The following is a 13,466-nucleotide window of genomic DNA, read 5'->3' on the forward strand; positions in this document are numbered from 1 at the left end:
CTTGGTCTCCTTGAGGCCAGTATTATCTAAATGCAGCTACATAATAGTAAAAGCAATTCTTCTTGGAAAGTATTGCTTATGGAATTTTGGTCTTTAGTAGCTGAGTATCCAATGGAACAAGCAAGCTAAGTGCCCTACAGCATTAACGTATAAGTCTTGAAGGCACGCTTTTGTTATCCATAGGTATAGAACTTTTGTAACTTGTATCCCTGTAAAATAATACATAATTTTCTGCCATCTACCTGCATCTCACCACAGTAATCAGAAAATGATCAGTGTTAGCTAAAAGGCTAAAAAAATGCCAAGAAGCAGCAGGCAATTAACCTTGCTTAATCTGAGGGGAATCAATAGGCACTTGTGACCATTAATGATGGGGGTTTTTTTTGTACAATACAGGAAAACTTGAGCCAATCTAAACCAAGAAGATGTGTTATAGCGCCTTCAAGTGTGTCTTCCAAGTTGTAGAAAATATCAGAAATATTACTTTCTTTCAACTTGCTGAATGGCTCAAACCTCACTGCCTGTAGAGATGGCATAAGGTCCAAGCCCAGCACCCACTAGGAATAAATGAAACACTTTATATCGATTTCATTAGGTACAGATAGCAGTACTGAAAATTGAAGTATTAAGAATTTCAGCTGAAGCATTTTGTACAAGAAAATTGACTGAGGTTGGATGAATTAAGAACTCTTAGGATGATCTGGGTCTGTGCACATAGTATCACTTGCTACTATTAAAGTATGGGAATGGTATTACTGCTCTCTACAACTATCCCTTAGTAACTTGATATAAATCAGTCCTGCACCAGCACAAGTGCTGCCTTTTTACGAAAGTGTTCAGAGCTGTAGAGTTCCATCTTTCTGAGAAGTGCGGAGGTCTTGCTTTTAGCTTTTCCTTTACGTCCGCAGAGCAGAAAGATTGCTAGTGTGAAGCATCTTTCCTAGTTTCTTTACAATTAAAACATCAGTTAAAAGCATCCAGAACAATGTCCTGGTCTATTTTATGATAAGAACTGATTAGCATAAAATGGCAACAGTCACACATTTGATAACAATGATCTCAGTCATGAGTCTTCACTGTAGAGTTATCTGAAAATAAACTTTTACTTTAGAGTCTTATTAAAAAGCCATTCATTCCATGGTTTCACAATAAACAATATTTCAAAACATAAACATTTCTGTGACATTTATTGGAAATTCAGCAAAATATCTTTCTGGACTGCAAAAAGTTTTGGGATATATGGTACGAATTTAATACTGAAGTACATTTTAACAAAGCATATTTGTATTAAATCATGTGTTACATGATGCTGTAAAACAAATGTATATGAAATTTTAATTGCTTAATGTAAATGGACTTTAAGTCCATTGTTTCTGAATGAGAGGATCTGTATGAGGAGGTCAGATGTATCAGTCATCAACAAGAGAGTATTTTAAGACAATGGGCAGCAATGATGAGGCACTGTGAACTAACTTGCCATTAAATAGAGCTGGAAATCATAAACATTTGTAAAACTACATGAACAGTCACATTTTTTCCTCACAGAAGTCCTTGTTATCCAGTGGCTAGGTGAGATAACTGGAGTCACACACTGGAGCAGGCATCACAGTGACCCTGCCCTAATTATGTGTTGGGTGACTGGTACAGCAGAACACCTGGGGTTTCAATTATTCATTAACATTTCCTGAGCACTCTACTGAGTAGTTTTTAGCTTGAGGTTATTTTATTTAAAAATGCTCAAAATTCTTACTACTCTGAAATACCTGCAGTAAAGGGATGATGTGATCGATATGAAGATATTCATCTGCATATATTTATATGTTTTTACAAAAAGAAAAGCCATAAATACTAAGCATTATTAAAAAAAATCCTGAGATGCAACAGCAGTGTGTTTGAGCACATAGCAAAGTAGCATCAGCAAAATGTGAAATAAAGCTGAGTATATGCGTATCATATGGTGATAGGGTCATAGGGTCATAAGGTCATAGGGTGAACAAAATGATTAAAATACTTGATGGTCAAAGAGAGCGGTACTTAAGAAGCAGAAGCATGAGGCATCTTTTCATCAGAATTAGCTAATGTATACTCTCTTTTGAAATATCTAACTTTAAATTTGCAGATGGAAGAATCTGTAGTGTAATTTGGCTGACCTATCAGTACTGCCAGTGTGTTGTTTCTCCTCCACAACTGCTTTTCACATCCAAAGTTTAACAGTCCAGAGCCTCACAACAGCACTTGTACAATGCAGCATCACATGGGAGTTTACATTGGAGTGCCTATCAATTGTGAAATTTAAATACCTTTTATTCCTTCATTTGATGAATAGAGCATAATTTTCCTTTTCCTCGGTGAGTGACTTTGCTTTTTGTTGAATTTTGATGCCAGAGCTGGCTCTATTTATTGCCTAAGTAGATAGCTGACTAGTGCAAAAGTCTCGAAGGTGACATGCTGTATGCTTTGACTGAAGAACTGGAGATTAACTGTGCAAGGATGAACAGCCTCCTGTGTCCTGCCAGCTTTGTGCAGCTGTCACTGCTGGAGGCAAGTTCGAGGTTAGAAGAGAGGTGGGAGAGGAGGCGAGAGCTGCTTCCACGGGAGCAGTCTGCCTTCCTACCACCCTCTCACCTGTCACCCCACTCTCATCCTGACCTTATCCTCTTGTCTCATGCCCCCAGCAGATGCAGGCCTGCAGTTGTGCCTACTGTGTGCTTCAGGCTGCTGCAGGATGAAGAGCTGGGGGCAGATCTTTGTGAAGAGGGCATAGCCTATAGAGGCCATGGGACCTCTGTCACCACCAGCTGGAGAAGCAGGGTCACGCAGACTAAGGTGCCCAGCACTGTGCCCAGTCTGGTTTCAAATGCCTATGATGATGGAGACTCCATGGCCTCTCTGGGCAGCCTGTCCTGGTGTTTAGCTATCCTCATGATGAAATAGTGCTTTCTTATGTTCAAATGGAAATCCCAGAAGCATTTTCTGGTGGGAGGAGAATAGGGACTCAGTTCTGGAATGTGAATAATTAAAGGATGGCCCAGGAGAGGGGCCTCCCTTACCAGGGACAGACACTTCATCCATATTTAGATTTCTGGAGCTCCCTAGAGAAGCTTCCTAACTTCCTTCCCAGAACACTGCTGAATTGTATTTCCTCTAGAGGTTGCTCTGCCCCAGCCACTGAGTTGTATTTTGTCTCCCCAAGCATTTCTCAGGCACAGAAATACAACTTACCATACTGAGAAGTCAGGAGCTACCTCTGTAAATGCATTTTGTATGACCAGGTTTGGATTACTAAGCCTGCTTTTGGATGACTGCAGGTCCCCTCTGCATTTTATTCACTCTCCCTGTCTTTGTCACCATGCACGAACTTTGTTAGCTACTGCTTTCGCTCCTGATTTATTAATGAATATGTTCGGTATTGTCAGGCTTCTTGTAAGTGTGTGTGACATCTCACTAGACACACATAACTTAATGATGATTCTCAGTAACTCAGTGAACCTGTATGTATTCAATACTGTGAAAATACCTAAAACTATACACTGGTTTATAAAAATTTAAATGTATGTATTCTTGAAGGATATATATTATTTATATCTTTATCCTATATCCAGATTAATAGCCATATAAATTGTCTCTTCCCTTCAGCCATGAAATCACTTGCCCAGTTTGAACTCTCCCAGGTGAACTTCTCCTGAGCTTATGCTTATGTACGTGTATGACAGCCAAGGTATAACTAAAACAGCAAAAGGTCAAAATAATGAGCCATTTCCACTGGTGAAGCTAATATTTCACTACATGCCTACTACCTGCTGATCTCATCTTTTCAAATGTTTTGTGATGCTATGGTTGAGGAACGCTACATAAAGCAAATTGTTTTGAAGCTCAGCCAAATATTGTAGGTCAAGATTTAGGCAGGAAGAAGTTTCAGTAGTACATCCTTGAAATATAAATTTATTCATGAATATTGTCCAGGGATGCTGTTAGCTAATACATGGAAGATGGATATTTTCACTTCTGAAAAGGAACACTGACTGCAGTATGGATTTGGAAGGAAGATTTGGTTATTTAAGCTTTGTTCTTCCTCCAACATTCCTCTCCCCCCCCTTTTTTTTTTTCTTTCTTTTTCCTGATCTAATTAGGTTGAAAATGACAGAAGAAGAAATCTGTCTTTTTTTTAATAATATCTTGTTAATCACTTGTTACTCAGCAGGACATGACCATTTTCACAGAGTAGTTATAGTTAAGGTACTTCTGGTTTTGAGCCGACAAGAAGTTTGTTATACAAGATGTGTAATTTTCTTCTAATCATAAAATGGATAAATACATTGGAATGTCTGTTTAAGATGATACATGAATTTGTTCAGCAACATTTAATTGTCAGCACATGGCACTTTGTACCAAGGCTTCCCAAAGTGGAGGAGAAATGAAGTAGTAGGAACAGGCTTTTGTACAGTGTAGAAGAAACTTTTTTTTAAAGATAGTAACTTAGATGACTAAAGCTGCTGCCTGGTGTTTACATGACAATTGTGCTTGTACAGATTGCTCAGGAACAGTTTTGCACCCGTAAGAAGAACCATTCTCAGATACCCTTTCCTTGCTTACGTCCTGAGAATATTAATGTGAGCCTAACATCCAAGCCTTAGGAAAAGATTCTGCTCTCTGGAATCGAAGAAGTGTAGTCATGTGCCATCCAGGATACAGAGGAAGAGGATTTCGCTTATATGCAGGCATTGCAACTTGCAGTCAACAATAGGCAGTTCAACCATTCGGGGTGGTTGTTGCCCTGTCTGTGCACTTTATAGAAATCTATGCTACCTAACTGATCCCTGCAGCTAGGCACCTGGAGGCTAGCTTGCAGAACTTATCTGTAAAAGTCTCAATGTTGCAGGCTCCTTAATTCTAGCTGTTTTTCTAGATGAGTGGGTTATTTTGGGGACTAATGAAAGCCAGCATTATTCATGTGTTTTCCCAAGTCTCCTGATCACAAGCCAGGACTCACCTGGAGACCCAGTGCAGGGGCTGCTGCTGGATCTGACACGAAAAGTAGGTGGATAAAATGTTTACCTAAGTTTTAGCCTAGGGGCAAACAGAGATCTTTGTTTTTCTTTCCCTGAAGTGTTTTTGTCCCCCCAAATAGTGCATGTTATTTGGAATTTGATCCTTGCTTCTGCGCTGAACTTTGGCTCAGGTCACCATAATGGGTGTATAAGGTTATGAATCTGATCTCAGATTTTCATCTCGCTTTCTCAGCAGTGTGTTTACCATAACAGACTTATGGCCTGGGGTACGTGACAAAGATCATTATACTTTTGTCATATTTTTATGGTATGATAGTCAAAACTAATAAAATGACCGACAAATGTGAGATAAAAACAGGCTGTATTATTTCAGTGCAGCAATTGAATTCTATCAATCAAGCAACACTTTTCTGTCAGGGAAGCAAAGTGTAAAGCTTTATCTTATGTATATAATGTCAACGATAATAAAAAAAAGCAACAAACAGGAATAACAACAACAAATACAAACAAAGACCCTTTGGGTAAATTATATTAAAGAGTCTAATAAGTAAAAGAATTGCACTTCAAAAACTAGAAAATGAACTAGAAAAGAAAAATAAGGCTTACAGCCCGGATGTGATGAGGATAGTCTAGACATTGGTGAATGAATATTGAATCATAAAAACGATGAATAACAGAGTGATAAGATCAAATATATTCAGGAAACACAAAGCTGCCAAAAAGAATCCAAATATTTAAGAAAAATAAGGATATGTATGGAGTACAATGAGAAGACTAATTCAGCAAGCTCCCATAAGCTTTCCTTTGAGGAGTTTTAGAGACAAGGGGAAAAGAATCTCAGTTCCAAATTGAAAAACAGTATTTTAGCATAAGATGCTTTGTTGCTTGAGGAATACAGCAGTAAAAGAGACCTCCTGGGTCATGAAAGCAGTGTCTGGTGTTCCAGGGGCCTGTCTTTCATGAATCTATCATAATCCATGTGGAAAGTATTTATTTATTTTCTGTCTTTGTTGTTTCCATTCAAAGAGGAGTTTCAGAGCCTGATTACAGTAACAGTTAAGAACATCTTTTTTTCAGCCCCAAGTTATTAATGAGCAATTTGTACCCATTTGTACTTCTGCCAATAGCCCATTAGCTTAAATAGTCTCTCTTCTCCCACTCTTGATCCTGTGATGTATTAAGAGACAGCAGCCATGATTGCTCATAGTTTTCAGCTCCCAACACAGCCAACACAAAGACTGGCAGACTCACAGCTCTCTGTCTCCTGCTGATCCCTGCAGCCTTTCCTTGGGTCCACTCAAATCCAAGTTTGTCCCCATGGTATCCATCAGGGCACAGCCACAAAGAGCTGCATTCTGCAAGAAAAGAAAGAACTCACTGGTGTCTTGGCCGCTAATATCAGTGATTTCTCTCTCTATGGAAAATATTAATCCTGATGCCCCTAGATCTGCATTTACTTTTTCATAGGCAGCATCACACTGGTAGCTCAGATCCATTCTCTGATGAACTGTTTGATAAGAATCCCTTGTTTCAAATTGTTAAGTCCCAAATCAATAGCAGAAGCTCTATTATTTCCTCAGCGTTCTATCTTGAACGTGGAACTATAAACTTCAGCCAATTGCTTTCACTTGCTATGGCTCCGTATAGCCGATGCTTACCAACATTACATAATCAACTAATTTTAGTGTAGAGCAATAGGAAGTTGCCTATACTCTCCAGCATCGTTACAAAAAGAGCAGTACAAGATTCGTATATTATAGACATACTTATGAAACTACTGGGTACCCATTACAGCCAAAAAGCCCTATTATCAAAATGGCTCAAAATTAATGGCACCTAAATGCATGTTGCTGGGGAAAGGCTAACTGAGGCATCTTCTTAAATTCATTCTATTGCTCAACAATCCTTCATTGTGAAAATATATACAGCGTTTAGAGAGCGCAAGCTGAAGTGCTTTCCTTGTTAAAGATAACAGCCAAAACATCTAAGCTTTAGAACCTGATCTGAACCCCATTTCAGTTCAGGAGGAGCTGATAGAACTGATAGGCAGATTAACTGCCTCATTCATTCATTCATTTAGAAGACATGCAAAGGGGGAAAGATCTGCATATCATTCATCTTGGATAGGCTATGATAAGCATATATATTTCCTTGAACACAGAAGGAATAAATGAAGCCAGGATTTTATTACTCCAAAATCCTGTGGGAGCAGTTTGTCCAAAAAGCTTACCTCTCCTCTGAGTCATTGTCAGAGGTATATCATGTTAAGGGAGATGAAATCAGCAGCATCTTTGCCTGATTGACTCTTCTCCTATGGGACTGGATACCTGAGACTCAGAAGAACATGAAAGTCAGTAAGCATGACATTGACACGGGTGTATTTGAGAAAGCAAGGTGGCTTTTGTGATAGAGCTGGAACCCAGCTTCAGAGAGGCTTTCATGGGACATAAGGAAGAAAAAAACGCTGCCCTGAATGTCTCTTGTGGAAGGAAGAAAACACTGAACAAAATGACCTAAATCGGTGCTGGCAGTACACCTGGGCCTAGGGAAAATAAATCATCCAAAAGGCATTCACAGCTACCTCTGCTATCCTGCATTTCTGAAAATCTCATGCCTGGCTCTGCAGCTCCATGTCTTGAATTGTGGGTCTCGTTATGAGCTATAAAGCTCTCTTCTGTTGTTTTGCCTCAGTTTAGCTTCTTCCTTTAAATCTTGTAGCAGAAATACTATGCTTGACAAATTTAGAGGTTTCTGTAGCTGTGGTAAAAGTTGAAAGCTTGGTGATGCTCATTCTTCACTGCCTGTGTACTCTGTAAACTAATTCACGTTGAGAAAGGGAGACCAAAATGGGTGGAGAATTTTACTTTATCCTAAAGCAAGGATGGAAAGGCTAGAAATGAGGGCCCTTATTTTTTGTTCCTTTAAATTTCCAGTCTGGAACATTAAATATATTGATGTTCACTGCTTTATGATTTTTCTTTGCCTACTCACCTCTTCCCAAGTAGACTGCCACAAATCTAACCCAGCCATAAATGCACACACTGTCTTCCTAAGCGTGTCCTTCAATTCTTCAAACATTTCCAGAGGCAAGTTAACTCCTTTTTTTATCCAAAGGTTTTCAGGATCAGTTACTTAAAGTGACGAAAGCCGAAGAGCTAGTAAAATAGAACATAGATTTATTTACCCTCAGTGTTGTTGCAATACTTTGTACTTTTCCATTTGTGAGCTCCCCTGACACATTTAGAGGTTCAGCAGTAGAGCAGAAATGTTTTGGGGCATGAAGACGTCTCTCACACAGGCAGTAATGGAACTGTGAATGGAAGTTTCTGTTGTAATAATCTAGCTGATAATTTAGTGTAAGAGGAATCTTAGTTTGAAGTCAGAAGCATATGGCTGTTGACACTGCTTCTTAAACAGATTTGTTGGAAAGTCTGGTGTGTTTGAAGGGCTCCCGGCTGCTGGGTAGCCAGTCATATCCCTCCAGGGAAACTGGAGAAAATAGTTGTAGTGTAAGGCTCCTTGTTGTTGCTGGTTGAAATGCAAGAACAAAACTTGGGTTTGCTCAGTGTTCCAGTTTTAACTGCCTCAAACCTTTATTGACAAGAAATTGTCAAATGTGTCATTTGAGAAAAGTAATCTGAAAATATTTTCTACTTGATCAATAGGATCAGACTCAGTTTGTACCAAAGCAAGTGTAAGTAGTTGCACAGGGGGAGGAAATCAGCAGAATAACTTGTTGGAGAAGCTCTTTCTAAAAGCACAGCAGATGGGATGAGGACACCAGCAATGCTGTGATAGACAGTGTGAAAAATAGAAATGTGTGGAAAGAATGAGTGATGAGATGTGCGACAAGAAATACTTTTTGGCAGAAATAATATACGCACAGTATCTGGTTTGTACTTACTGTAAAGAAAACGCAACGGTTATGTCATTAAAACCCATCTATGTTTTACTGCAATAATTTAGATAGCAACAGATTTTATAAGAAAAGGAGCAGATCAGCTGGTTTGATTCACTTTCCTTTAATGGATCTCAGTTGCCAATTTACTCTTGCTGTTCTCCAGCAGTCTTTACTGGCTGTGTACAGGTCTCACTATTCCAGTTTAAACTGCTGGCTATCTGTATCCATTATGGAAAGAGTGCAAACAAGCCAAGTCCCATTTGTGAGTCAAATAGTTATCATCTGGTAAAAGCTACTGGCTGTACAGAACAAGATAAATATTTGAGGAAGAAAATTATAGGTCGTAAAGAATGGTTGATCCATGCTTGCTTAGAAAATGAAATGTATATGTTGATTTTGTGCAGATAGAAATGTTAAATAAACAGATACTATATAATCAGCCTTGATTCCAGCTGCACATCTTGGTGTGCAACCCTATTTCAGGTTACCTCAAGGGAAGTTTTCTTGTTTGCATTCTGAATGGGACTTATTCTTGAAAGGATGTAACAGATTTAAGGACTGGACTAGAGACAAAAAACCAATACATCAAGCTGCCGCCAAAATTCATTCCTTTACACAAGGGCACACAAGGCAGAGAAATAACCATCAAACCACTTGGAAAATGGGCAGATTTGGGCAGTGGATGGTTTATCAGTCTCTAGTCAGTCTACAGATTGTGCAGATTATAAAATTCTAGAGACTTTCCTCTGATAGTTGTGTGACACTTTTTTTGTAGTAATTATTGCAGTATAGTAAGTACAACTTTGGGCAGCAGACACATCCACTTTCCTCCCAGAATGTCAACTTTATTTTGGCAACAGCAGATGTTCCAGAACTGAAACCCCGGTTTTCAGATGCTGATGCTGACTCTTCTTCATATTAATTTTAATTCTGGCCTCCAGTAGAACTTGATGAATATTGATCAGATGCATTATAACTGCCAGTGTTAAACTATAGACTTCTCCTTTTCTTTAGGACATTTCCAGATCCTTTAAGAAAGTCCTATAAGGGAACCTTTTTCTGTCTATTTTCAGGTTATTTTCTGATGCATCTACATATAGTTTTAAAAAATATATTGGAATAAACTTTTACAATTGTTTTATATAATCCTTTTCCTGTAGGGAAAATTGTTGCTCATCAAAACACTCTTCTTTTGATCAGCAGTATAATTGATGCACTTCATCCAGCTTCAGGCTGAGAAGTGGTTATTTAGTTTGTTTTCATGCTGTTGCAGGGTGGAAAACATTACAGTATTTATTTCTGCAATATTTCTTCTGACTGTTAACATTGTGCCTTGCATTGGTGGTTTGGATTTAAGCAATACATAGTATGAAGGATTTCAGTAGTAATGTCATATACTACGTCCAATGTTTATTCTACAGTAAACATCCAACGCTAAATTATTGAACCGGAATGTATGCCGTTGATTGGTGTGAAAGTTATACATGTGTTGGAAAATCAAAGCAAGCTTTCAAAATATCAATGTATATGACAAATACAGACAACATAGATGTTGAAAACTTTCTCATAGCCTTTGCTGTTTCCTATAACTATAATCTAACCGGTTGAGATTTGGTGCTCTTTTATTCCCCCAGAATCATTGCTTTAAATATGACTGATGTGGAAAAAATAAATATTGAAGTAGAGCAACAGTATGCCTTGATTATATACTTGTACACAATGTTTGGTAGAAATGGAATGTGATTTCTTCTTATTATGTTGCAGAAATACAATTTTCAAAGCAAATGTTTGACAACGCATTATGTGTCGTAAGTGTATTTCCAACAACTAATGGAAATGGTGATTGCATTTCCTTCCTCAGATGTTACACAAACATATATATTTAAAGTTTCTGATTTGGCAATAATAAAAATAATATTTAGTAACAATTTGCTCTTAATAATTTTATTTACAGAATTGCTACCCAGATGCCAGCAGATGAATTGCCAGTACAAATGTGCCATTACCAGGAATGGCACTAAGTGTTACTGTGGAGATGGCTATGAAACAGGCAGTAATGGAAGAAGCTGCACAGGTAAATAAGAAGAATTCTGTAGGATTGACACAAGAATTTCTTAATGACTCCTTGATGTCTGTTAGGTGCAAAGAGCTGGTGGTGGGCTACCAGCTTTCATCTCAGAGACATACTGGAAGACCAACAGGAAGCTGATGAGCATGGATGAGTTTCCTTGCCCATGTTCAGTGATGTTTGCTTATCAGGAAATGAGCACAGGCTTGTGGAATGAAGCAGGGGAAACAGCCCCCCATAATTGGTCAGGACATCCCTGCTAACTGCTTTGTGCAGCACAACCTTACAGCATGTCACCTCATGTCCATAAAATCACATCTAGATCACAATTTAATAAACGAACACTTTCATATCATGCAATGCAGCTGGGAAAGTTATTCTAGCATAATTAAATGTCTATTGAAATTAGTGTTCTTTTTTTTTTTTTTAATATGTGATTTTTTAATTCTCTATCAGTTATTCAATTCTTGTTTTATTTTTTTTTCTCCTTTTGTAAGTAGATTGAAATTCTTTTCCTCAGTCCCAATCATTCCTCTCTTCAAGTAATAGTTCTAAACCAGATTCTTCATAAATGCAATTTATTCTGAGTTCTTTTGCTCTATGGTTGTCATGTTCTGTGATTGAAAACATGGCTGAGGAAATAATTTCAGCAGCAGTTTTTAAAATGTCAATTTATTACTTAAACTCTCAACCGCTGTTAAACAGCATGTCTTGATTTTATGGTATTATGTCTATATTCCCTACTTGAAGGAGCTGCTCTTCTGATTAGAGACATACATAGTTTTTGATGCAGTGGATGATAGTTTAATCTAGAAATTGTGACAGTTTATTTAAGGAACTTTAAGGTATTTCCAGCACTAGTAAGTTGAGAGGGATAATCAATTTGCTCCCTTGAAATGTTGTTTCATTCATAGTCCCTGATAATTTTTAGTAGAAATGGTTTCTAGTAGAATATGAGTCCAGATGTCTCCCTAACACAGCGTCGACATTGGATGTTAATTGGACATATGAAGGTTTTAACTTTAAAAATAAATAGCAATTAAACTTGAGAAGTCTTTGCCTTCTGTTTGGTTGCTGGAGTTATTTCAGTAGCTGACATTGGTGATAATGTCATGGCTTGAGAAAGGAATATGTAAATCACCTTTCTACAGTGATTTAATGGATCAAAATTTCCTCCTACGATTTTAATTCATTTTTTTAACTCCTTTTTTAATAAAATTTCATTAATCTCATTCATGTCCCTTTAGATTTGAATGAGTGTAATACATATGGAAGCTGCAGCCAGATGTGTATAAATACGGATGGATCATACACCTGTAGCTGTGCAGAGGGTTACGTTCTTCAGCCTGATAACAAATCTTGCAAGGTCAAAAATGGTAAGTTTTAATATCTCCTTACCTTAAAGAAAACAGTTCTTGTTTTGGTCTCATGTAGATGATAAGTATGAAAAGGTGGAAAGAACTGCCTGCGGAAAAGATGGATTTTCCTTCACTGTATTACAAAGAGCTACATAACAACTCTAGAACAGCTTTTCATGTTCTGTGACAATACTCCAAAGGAGATATCAGAAGTTATTATATGGTTATGATTAATTAAAGTGAAATATTCAGTTCAGCCAAAATTAGAATAGTTCCCAGTTTGTCTCTCTTCATAAATGAAGATTTTTCCTCACACAGACAAAACAGGTTATTTACTCTGGGAAGACAACGGAGGTAGTGAGAAGGCAGAGGAAATGATCATGAGGTAATTGTGCCCTGAGGATGAAAAAAGGCACGAGATTGCCTTGTCCTTGTAATATCCCAGGAGGTGAATTTCATGATATGCATATTCACACCAAACCTTTAAATAAATAAATAAATAAATAAATAAAATTAGTGCATGTTTTCATTAGTAATAGTAAACAGGATATTTGAGGAAAATAGTAAATAGCGTTTAAGGAAACAATGTTGTACAATATATTTTTTCCCTCAGCACGGTGACTTAACATTCTTATACTAAAAAGCCAACACTTTCTTGAACAAGTTTTCTACATGGATGACGATTCAAGAGCCAAGTATACAACTGTTTGTTACGTATTTTTTTGAGTCTTATTTGTAGCTACATCATAAAATTTGAAAGTCTACTGGCTCTTTTTGAGGATATCTCAAGTTAATAGCATCCCTACGTATGTTCTGACTTGAACACCAGTAAGTTAGGTGTTTTGCTACAGCTAGTATCAAGTTTTAAATTGATCCACATCATAGCTAAGCAATTCGTTTTAATACATTGCCAAGTATTGTGAGATAAGAAAGTCCATGAAATGTAAAAAATTTTAGTACTCTTCTTCCTCCACTACATAAAAATCAATAACTCCATTCTAGATCAGGAAATTCTCATGGTGCCTGTATTGGACTCGAGATGAGCCTTTGACTTTCCTTTCTTGTATACAGCAAAATGTCTGTCTCAGCGTTATAATGAACTGTCAGTGTCTTGATGGTCTTGGTGAAAT

At 37.6% G+C, this 13,466-nt stretch overlaps 1 protein-coding gene across 1 annotated transcript in view; it reads left to right on the forward strand.

Annotated features, from left to right (window-relative positions):
- The window catches only part of LRP1B (LDL receptor related protein 1B), a gene marked incomplete at both ends in the record, with an annotated part of 589,444 nt that overhangs the window by 311,316 nt on the left and 264,662 nt on the right, over nt 1–13,466 (forward strand). Inside the window, 2 exons of the mRNA XM_079539425.1 lie at nt 10,865–10,984; nt 12,226–12,354. Of these exons, the coding sequence (XP_079395551.1) occupies nt 10,865–10,984; nt 12,226–12,354 (249 nt within the window). The remainder of the gene's footprint in view (nt 1–10,864; nt 10,985–12,225; nt 12,355–13,466) is intronic.

The sequence above is a fragment of the Tetrao urogallus genome, assembly GCF_951394365.1.
Source record: "Tetrao urogallus genome assembly, chromosome: 8".
Classification (NCBI taxonomy): domain Eukaryota; kingdom Metazoa; phylum Chordata; class Aves; order Galliformes; family Phasianidae; genus Tetrao; species Tetrao urogallus.